This window comes from Cynoglossus semilaevis, chromosome 20 (assembly GCF_000523025.1).
Source record: "Cynoglossus semilaevis isolate Cse_v1.0 chromosome 20, Cse_v1.0, whole genome shotgun sequence".
NCBI classification, from domain to species: Eukaryota; Metazoa; Chordata; class Actinopteri; order Pleuronectiformes; family Cynoglossidae; genus Cynoglossus; species Cynoglossus semilaevis.
This window is the reverse complement of record NC_024326.1, coordinates 11,260,278-11,270,759: the sequence shown is the minus strand read 5'-3', so window position 1 is coordinate 11,270,759 and position 10,482 is coordinate 11,260,278. Positions and strand designations below refer to the sequence as shown.

The window sequence follows — 10,482 nt, the reverse complement described above, 5'->3', positions numbered from 1 at the left end:
CTTGCATGAAATTATTATGAAACTCTGTTGACTGTGCTCTACCAAACCATTTCCATTACGTTTTACATTTTCATTCTGCAGTTTTATGTCAAAATTGACAAAGCAATATTAAAATAGGGAAACTAATAAAGTAAAAATACATTTGGCGATTTTTTTTACAAAGGCAAAAAGTGTTTTTTTATTTCATGACGTGAAGTATTTTGGAAAGTACTTCTACATTCTTCTTTTGACAAACTTGTTTTTAATGATTCGTCATTAATTGTATAAAAATCTGTGTGAGACCCCGGCCGTTTTGCAGTGCACAAGTGCGCCCCCTATGCTCACTCCGAGGAACTACAAGCAGCGGGTGTGTCTTCTGTGGAGGGCCTGGCAGTTGAGTGACAGCTGCTGGGAGAAGACTTCGAAGCCAAGGACTGTATACACTCTTCACCACAATCTCTGCATGAGTGACCTAGTTGTGAGGTCTTGGTGAACGTAGTAGTTTCGAGTAGTTTGTTGTCTGCCCGTGACGTACGTTGGTGACGTGTTGGGTGACGCAATGACAGATGTTTATTAAGCCTCACTAATTAGTGGTGCCTGACTAATGTTATTAGCATCTAAGCTGCAGTTTAAGGTGAATCCAGCACCCAAGCTAAACAGAGGTGTGTGATGAAAACACACACGAGTGTGTGTCCACATTACTTCACACCAGTACTTCATACTGGGTAATACTGTTAATTATTATTATTATTAATAATAAGCCCAGTTATTTGGGGGGTTAAATATATTTTTCTTTGCAGTCCAACAAAAAGAAACATTATAAAAGCATGAGTGTTTAACATGTCACACTTTTGAAACAACTTCTAGCTTGGAGACAAGCGACCCACTTGTGGTTTTGGACCGGGTCTCTGAGACTGACTTGACATCCGCTCCCGTCCCAGAAACACTGTTTATTCCCATAGATCCATGAGTACATGACATGTATGGGCCGCTGCTAAAAAGGTCATGCACATACAGTGAACACGCAGCCCTTCGTTGACTACATACGACAGAAAAAAATGTATAATTCATCAGGAAGCCTCTCAGTCAAGTTGACCTTCATCAGTGCGATCTCCATGGATGCTTAAGGTCGAATAACACGGATCCCAGAGCAAACAAGCTTTTGGGCTCATTTTATAAAATCAATGCATGTGAAAAAAACCCTCGTTCAACACACCAATCAAAGTGACATATAGAGCTGTAGAATGTTTTAATATAGTTTATTGTGACAGCATTATATATTTTTAATTTATTTGTTGTTTTTTTAAAATTTTTCCAAAGAACAAACACAGCAAATAATGTTAAGGAGGAGAGGCAAGAAGAGAGGGGGGGAGGGGGACAGGAGAGGGGGGGCCACATCGATAAGATAGACAATCGATCCATAGATAGATAAGTAGGTAAATAGAGGGCGTCAGGTTTGGCTTGATCCTGCCCCAGTGATACCTCTGCTTCCACACACACACACACACACACCTTAAAACATATTTGTACTCACACACATTGCTCAAGAAAGAATATTCATCAGAATTAGATTAATAACTGACTTCATATATTTAGAATAAAAAAGAGAGAAGAGAACACACTGTCAACAAAAAACAGATTCACTCTCACAGCTATGACACGCAAGAACGCTAAAGTTATGCAGGTAGCCTGAAGAGAAACAGCTATAGATACACACAAATATATTGTATGCAGCATGGGCGTACTGTATGTGGGTGTGTGGGTGTGTGGGTGTGTGTACAGGGATGGGTTTCGAATCCTCCTGAAATGATGCGATACATGCACAGAAATCAAAATGGAGGGTTTTTTTTTCATTTATTTACAGCACTCTTCCCGTGTGTGTGTGTGTGTGTTTGAACGTGAAATGCATCCACCAGTTAGTGGTAAAACGACTGTTAGTGAACAGAGGGGGCAGTTAAGTTTTTTGGCAGCTGTCCTAATCTCTCAGGAGGGCAGAGTTAAGGCAGACAACAGATTCCAGATCAGCGCGTGGTGGATTTTCCCCTTGTGTTTTCATTTGTTTTATTTATTATTTTTGCACCGACAAAGCACAAGTAAACAATAATTTGGCATTAAAGTAAGAAGAAAGCTGATGCTATCACACAGTCTGACAAAGGGAAATAACCATTAGGAAGCAGAAGCAGCAGAAACCGAAAGCGTCAGTAAAATCTTGCCTATTACATCGTCGCTGATTTTTTTTTTTTTTTGAAGCAAAAAAACACATTTGCAGCATTCGTCAGTCAAGCTCTAAAGCAGTTAACATTTGCAAGTGTCTGTTTGCTCTTTCATGGTGAAACATTTACGCCCTCAAAATTGAGATGCTTCCACCTTTTCCATCTCTTCCTGACCCAGGGACGTTCAAATCCTCAGTACAGTCATGTCATCATTCCAAAGTTCCAAATTCAAACAGTAGGACCTCAGTTCTGAAGTATGTCACGGTGGATTGGTAACTTTGGGTTTAACATCTGGAATGATAACACGCTGACTGCAGGTCCAAAACTCACTCTGGCTCATTAACAAGCCCACGACCGCAAAAACACATCAAGCCACAGCCCACCTAAAAAAGCTACAGCACCCCCCCAACAGCCATATATACACAGAAATAAATGTGTTTGATAAATACTGTAAACAAATAAAAATAAAAAATGTTTAGTTTCCAATCAACTTTTCTTCAGTTCCTAACTTTCAGTCGCTGCTCAAACATCCCTCAACCTTTCTGTCACTGTCCTGCTCGACTTCTGTGCCGCTTCGACAAAGGATCTTTCCTCATGCTTGATGGTTTGGTTTTTTATTCCCTCCCCAGACAATTTAAAACATATTTTGAGCTACAGACACTGTGTAGTGTTCATTAAACACAAATCATTGGAAAGTCAACAGAAAAGGACACAGAGAGACAGAGAGAAAATGTAACAAAATAGCAAAACAACGCACAAAAAAAAAAAAAAAAACACCATTTGTACTTTTTTTTTCATGGACATAATATACAGAGTGACTTGAATGCCTCCTTCATCCAACACTTACTGACTCAGTGGAATACCAGCATCATCCCTGCACACAGAGGCGCAGCATGAAGACCTAACGTGCAGGGACGTGTCATGGTGCCAACACGCTGTGTCATTTTCTTCCCAAACATGTACAAACATGTGCAGACATGACACACAGCGCGCTTTTATTCCAAATAGTCAGTTTGTTAAGAGTGTATTTAATCTCTACAACACTGTCTATCTAGACAGTGTCAACTCACTGGTTCTGAAAATATATAGTTTACTTTTTAAACCATTCTGAGATACTAAATAATTACAACAAACCTAATGATTTAAGATGCATGGATTTAGGAAATTAAAAAAAAAGAAGAAGTTTAAAACCTGTTTGTTTAACCAAAGAAACAAGGTGAACTGCTAAAGTTTATAATTTGGTCGCTGTATCTGCAGGTGAAGCCGACTTTGTCCTTGTAAAGATTGGAGGCAGTCAGGATGATTTATGACAATGCAGCCTGTAGATGCTCAGGTACGGTTGGAAAGACATGGCAGACAGAGAAAGACAGGGAGGAAGGAAAGGAGGGACGAAAGAGTGGAGCTCCAGATAGAGAGGGAGAGGGGGAAGAGGGGGAGACAGAAAGAGAGAGGTTAACAAACTGTTAAGAGCCTGCACAGTTCTGTAGAAAGAAGGAAAAACTGGAGAAAGGGATGGAAGAGGAGGATGAGGAAGAGGACGTTAGTGTGTTTGTGGGATTCAGCAGCAGCCTCCTCCAGCCTGTTGGCCTCCCTGGCTACTAGACAGCGTGGAGTTGGTGGTAGGATGCTGGGGTCCTATCTTAATACCATTAGCCTGTGAGAAGAGAGAACACAAACTGGTTAATAATGAAGCCACAGCATTAAAATAAACCAACGTGTATATTTCATATTTAGGAATAATGTTGTATGACTCTGGTGGTGATGCCCAGCAGTTTACTCGTCAGTGCAAAGAGGTTGTATCAAAACCAAGTGGGTCTACATTACATCTTACTCACTCTTGGCTTCATACTACAGGACAAAAGCAACAGTCGACGATCTGATTGGCTCTCGCCCTCATTTGTCCCTCTACATGACCAAACCACCAGTGATCAAATCCATCTGTGCCAGATTTTCTTTTTTTTGACTGGTGCATCAATATATTTGCCATTAAAACTGCGTTTAGTTTTGATTCGGTTTTTGTCGTAGTATTCTAGCTGGGCAAAAAGTTCATCCCTTTAAATGCAGCGCTTACTCTTCTCCTCCTCCTCCTCCTCCTCCGAGTACTAGTGATCTGTGGTTGGTCACTTTCTCTCCCTGTGTTTCATCATCACTCTCTCTCTCTCTGATTATAGCTCAGTCTGCCTCACCCCCTCTCTCTCCTTCTAAGTATATTTATCGCTCTACCTCCCAGCGTAGCTCTCCTTCCTACTCAGCAGCAGTAGGGCCTCTGGGAAACACTGTATGCCTTTAAATCACATTTATTGAGCTTAGGCCGTGTGTGTGTGTGTGTGTGTGTGTGTGCGTGTGAGAGTTTTCTCATAGTGCCTGCCAACATTTCTGGCGGGGCTTCCCTTTCTCTCAGCCAGTCAGCTGATGTGGTTTGGCCAGCTGGCCTGTTTTTACTCCGTACTCTTACTAAGAACAAAAACATTTGCTGGCCCAGCAAACTGCACTACTGTCTGCCTCACCATTGAAAATTTCCGACTGTCAGGCTGACTGCACATCAAGGCAGAGACACCGTGCGCTCTAAAGGAGAGGCACGCATGTTAACGTCCTACTACTGTGTCCTCATGTACACGCATTCTAATGTTCTGCACGTGGTCAGTGAACGCCGACGGCTTGTTTGGATTATGATGCAGTTTACACCACACAGCTGCTCTTCATCGACTTCCAACAAACACAAAACAGAAGTTATTACCGCCTCTTTTTCTTTCCTTCGCACAACCTGCGAATCCAGAGCCACATGTGGCTCTTTGGCAGTTTTGCATTGGCTGGCTGTGAGATTTTATGTAATGTTTGTGAAGGGAAAATATATCTGGCTGATTTTACACAAAGAAACAAACAAATCAGACAATCATTTAAGTTGACAGCAGTCAATCACTGACTTGTTTTTAAGCAGCGTCACTGCCTTTAGTTTCTACAATTCTGTTGCATAAATACAGTTGTTAAAATGTCACACACTTCACTGCTGCCTATTGGATTAAAACGTTTCTGCAGCGTTTGTGAATTTAGTTTGGTAGTAAAACGTTAAAAACAGCTCCGTTTGGTGTTGAAGGTTAGAGACCTTCAGTCTCAGAGATGTTTCAGCACCAGTTTTGTAAAAAATAAATAAAATAAAGACAAAAACACTGCCTCTCCTTCAGCACAGTCAGACAGAAAACATTGTGAGATTAGTGATTGCTTCATCTGTTGTGAGCTTCTTTTGTGTGCGAGTAGGTCAAAACTCCTCATCTGTGGCGTGGCCTTAAAGACGAAGAATAAGAAGAATGCCACTGTGGACATGTCACACCTTGGCTGCCATTTTGAAGAGTCTGACCATGGGTGAGCATCCTGACTTTCCTGTCTGGAAAGCTGTTTTTACTAAGACGATAACCATCTGGCTGATTTACTTACTGGCTGGTTAGACAGGCAGCCTACGGACTGACTGGCTGACTTGTTTGTTTTCTTAAATGACTGAGACCTTGTGGGATGTGTGGAATTTATATGCTGGCAGATGCTGAGAGAGAGGGCGACGGAGGGAGGGGGAGAGAGAGACACACACACAGATAGAGAGAGAGAGAGAGGGGAAACTGCAGCAAAGCAGGTGAGAGGAGGGAGTTTTGCTTGGCTGGAGTTGAAGGAAAAAGAGAGGAGGGGTCTCTCTCTCTCTTTCCACATCTTTTTAAAGAAGGGAGCGTGGCAAACCACACACATTGATGAGAAAAAAGAGTGGAAAGTAGGGAACAAAGACTGACAGCCTCAGAAAGAAAGGGAATAAAGAGGTTAAGAGGGTAAGGGAAGGAGAGGAAGGGAGAGGAGAGGAGAGGAGAGGAGAGGAGAGGAGAGGAGAGGAGAAAGAGGGAACGGTGCATCTGACCTCATTGTTGATATCAAACACTCCTTCCTGGATCTTCTCGTAGATCTCCTTGGCTGTGTTGATGAACGCCTGAGACAAAGACAGGAAGAGAGGAAGAACAGAGAAGAAGAAGAACACATTTAATATTTGTTAAGTGGACGGTGTGTGATGTAGTTCATTAGCAAAGGTCACACAGAACAACATCCAATGTCTCACACTACAGCATGGCTAATGGAAATGACTAACTGCACGCTAGCAAAGGAAAACACTATATTCATTAAAACACACACAACAAAGTCCAGTGTAGTAATCAGATCTGAAACAGGGCCTTCATCAACATCCAGGTTTGCACAAACACCAACCTGTCACTTCAGTAGGATGTGTTTCTGAAGATCACAATCAAAAAGTAAATAAATTCTCTGACGCTTGAATTAAATAAAAACAATTCTCAGCTCTTATACCAGTATAAAGATCAACTATACACACAAAACAGAATGTGTCATCCAGATTGATCTTATCCTTGAAACACGCTGTTCAACACGTCACAGCCCTGATTGGCTGGGATATGAACCATCAATCCTTTAACCCTTTATAAATGGAGTCAAATTTGACTGATATGAAAGGATTTCAGAACAAACCAGAAAAGAATGCGTCTCAGGAAGGAACGTTAGGGGCTAAAAATAATTTCCCGTGAAGTGAGACAGGATGAAATGGTGACGAGACGCTTACAGGAATTTCTCTCTCAGGACCATCCCCTCGGCCCCAGTGTCCACCCACAGACCCTCATGACAAAAGCAGCACACCGATTGGCTGCTGGCTGTAGCTGGATGTAGGGAGGAGGTCATGAATATGTATGAGCTGTAACTGGTTGATATACTGCTCAAGAGAAGGGGAGAGATGATGGATAAGAGGGAGCAGCAGGGAGGACGGGAGGAGGACGGGAGGAGGAGGAGTGAATGTAGGAGGGCAGCAAGACATTGGGCGGAAAAAAAAAGAGGGCGACACATCGGCTGAGGGCTGGGAGGAGGAAACGGAAGGAGAATGGGAGGAGGGGTTGAGAGAGGACGAGGGGGAGAGAGGTAAAGAGCAAATGATGGACATCAAGGGATGAGGAGGGATGGAGTGTCAAGAGATGAGGGAAAGGGAGGAGAGAGGCTGTATCAGGAGGATTCAGAGGACACTAATGAGACAAATTAATCATACCACACACACACACGCACGCGTGCATGCACTCAAACGCACGCACGCACACCCTTTATTTTTCACCAAAGCTCTGCTCTACAGCTGTGTACGGGGGTGTGATTTCACATATAGGCCAGGAGAGAGGCAAGAAAAAATATGGTAAACACACACACATGCACACAAACTCCCGTAGGTTTAAAAGGCTATTCTTGAAAAGAGCCTGCATTAAAATCCAATGTTCATTCAAAACCACATCTTTATTTCTAATCTCAGCCTGTTAATGTCTAACCCTAATCAATCCATGAGGCATATCTTAATCCTACTTTTAATCAGAGCCAACGAAATTAAGCCCCGCTCCTGTGGTCCTAAAGACTGATGGAACTCTATGTGCCTTCCCAGGAAAGAAAATACAAAATGCGTAGATAAATAATATACTGTACAAACAGCAGTGGGGTCCACAACTTAACTGTATCCAAGACACAATAAAATTTCGTGTTTTATAAAAACTGAAATTCAAGATGGCACCCGCCAGTTGTTAACATAAACAAAGTGCCTCTGTCAAAACAAACTGCAGTTTGACAAAAAATACAAAATGTAAATGTGTATTTTTTTAGCACACACACACACACACCTTCGCACGCACACACGCTGCCCTTGACTATCACGCTGTGCTGTGTGGAATGTGATTATTTATGTGAGTAGATAAGTGAGAGAGAGCTCCCCGAGGACAACAGTAAGCATTTATCAACCACAACAACAGCAGGGGCGTGTCCCTGTGAGGGGAGGAGCTCCGTGCTCCCTGTGCAAACTGTGGGTCATGAAGCTGAATGTAAAGCTGTCGAGGTTCGACTCCCGTACGGCACATTACCATGCTACAGGTGAGATTTTGGATAGATTCAAAACAGCCTCCATCAGCCAGTCTGTCTCAATGAAGTTTATTTACCTCCTCCACATTAGAGGCCGTCTTAGCTGAGGTCTCCATGAATATAAGGCCGTGTTCTCTGGCAAATGCTTCACCTTCTTCTTTCTTCACCTCTCTCCTCGACTCCAGGTCGCTGGAAAAACACACATTGGTTTAAGAGGACGAGTCAGGAACTACAGTAAAAAAATGACTGAGGTATTAAATCAGGACTTGTGTCACAGATGGTGGTCACAACACATGTTGATTAATGGATTTTAGCTTTCACAACATTACACAAATACATCCTCCTGTTGTGACATTATTTAAGTTTGTTTTTTTTCATTCTAAACCACTAACTTTTACCTCTTGTTGCCAATGAGCATGATGACCATATTTGAGTTGGAATGTTGGCGAGCGTCCTCTAACCAGGTCGTCAAGTGGTTGAAAGTGTCCCTTCTGTTATACAAACAAAAAGTTGCTGGTTTAAATCTGAAGGCATTTATCACTTACACATTGGATTGATTTTCATAGCAGCAGACAAACAAATGAAAGATTCTTTTAGTCATCCTGACCAAACACCATATCAGAAACATGGTCTTATCACTAACATCCCATCTGCCAACGATCCCTGTGAGCAGGAAGTCATCTGTGCGTGTGCTTCTGACGTGAAAGTACCTTGTGATGTCGTAGACTAGCAGCGCTCCTGCGGCTCCTCTGTAGTAAGACCTGGTGATGGACCGGAAAGACTCCTGGCCGGCCTGCAGAGACACATACATATATTCATAAACAGAAATTGAGATTTGAATAATTGAACCGATTCTGGACTAAATGTGGATCCTCTGGTTCTTAGACGAGAGGCTCTGCGGTCTTTCTGCCTACAGTTCTATAGCAAACGGTTACATTTTTATTCTGTCTCTGAGGCCTGAACCTCAACTTTAGTCACACGTGTGTTAATCAGCCCTGGGTACTGGAGTCGTGAGTTTTATGTTCACGTAGGAGAATGAGACTGAATTCAAGCTTCCTTACAAATAAACAGTAATTAGCAGCAGTTCTGGAAGGGATAAACAAGACCATTGTAGTCATGAGGCCATCTTGTTAACCCCTGACCTCAGACACATCCTGTTTCTTTAAAATTAAGTATGACAAAAAAGAAAACCATGGATGTTGTACATCCTGTCCCTCCTCACAGTTGGGGTGGCTTTAAATTTATTTATTTTTTTCATCTGTGGGTTTTCCCTCTTTCTATCAGCTCTTTCTCCATCTCCAATTGTTCATGCCTCCTTACCATGTCCTTTCCTCCTCCATCTCTGACCAATGTACTGTAACAATGTTGTCTGTGTTTCCTCCAGACCAAGGCAGAAAAAAAAAAACAAAAAAAAAAACAAAACAGTCCTCTATCAGAGCAGCTGCAGCTCTGACCTCATCTGAAAATCACTAAGTCGGTTCAGAAACAGTTGGCCGTTGCATCACTAGGCCAGACTGCTAGTTTGTCACCCAAGAAGGCAGTCTGTTGGTGGGTGAAACGGTCAACCACTTGATCGGACGGACAGTGAGTGACAAAAACACTGGACAAAAAAGTGAGTCTCTTTCTCTGTCTCGAATTCTGTAACAGATCATTTGTGTAAAATGTATTTGAAATGCGACGCCGTAGATTTAAGATTTAAAGGGCTGTGTGTCCCAGGAAAAACAATCCCCAAAAACCTGAGCCAATTTGAAACACTCTGCAGTCTTTGTGGTCTGGCCTTTCAGATCCACTCAGACCGCACTCCAGTCAAGGTGCAGATCCTGAATTGGAAACATCTAATGTTTACCTTAGTCAGCTCCAATGCCATTTGAAATAGAGAGGCAGAGAATCAGTCAGCAGGCGGACCAGGGGAACTGAAAACTGGCCACCAGAACAGTCAGTCAGTCAGTCATTCAGGGGGGGCAGTCAACCGGCTGGTAATACCATTAGTGAATAAATGATAAATAAGGGTGAATGAGAGGGATCGCTGGGTCTGTCTGCCATCTGGTCCACACACACACACTACTCATTCTGCCTACACAATAATCCAAATGGTCTCTCCACCATAAGTCCGTTAGTCTGTCTCCTGCTGGTTGTCATTTAACCATCTAACCAAGGGTATTATTAAATAACAGTGGGGTGAATGTGATCTGGCAGTTGGGAAGGAAAACGTGCAGCGGTTTTGCTGCTCCCGGCCGCCAGCGCTCGAGCTCGAGGATTTAAATGTGGAGCTATGGCTCCACCTGCTGACCAGACTGGATAACTGCATAACCAGAGTCCGAGTGTATCCTATTTTCTTTTTCTTTATACTTTCAAATATTTCGTGAAC

The 10,482-nt window shown here is 42.7% G+C and overlaps 1 protein-coding gene across 1 annotated transcript in view; it reads right to left on the bottom strand.

Moving 5' to 3' along the window:
• Positions 1 to 1,222: 1,222 nt before the first annotated feature.
• Positions 1,223 to 10,482, bottom strand: part of rab2a (RAB2A, member RAS oncogene family) — a 13,969-nt gene continuing 4,709 nt past the window's right edge. Inside the window, exons 4-8 of the mRNA XM_008334676.2 lie at positions 8,825 to 8,907; positions 8,513 to 8,605; positions 8,192 to 8,303; positions 6,088 to 6,156; positions 1,223 to 3,846 (exon numbers count right to left, since the gene is read on the bottom strand). Coding sequence (XP_008332898.1) covers positions 3,751 to 3,846; positions 6,088 to 6,156; positions 8,192 to 8,303; positions 8,513 to 8,605; positions 8,825 to 8,907 — 453 coding nt within the window. The 3' untranslated portion in view covers positions 1,223 to 3,750. The remainder of the gene's footprint in view (positions 3,847 to 6,087; positions 6,157 to 8,191; positions 8,304 to 8,512; positions 8,606 to 8,824; positions 8,908 to 10,482) is intronic.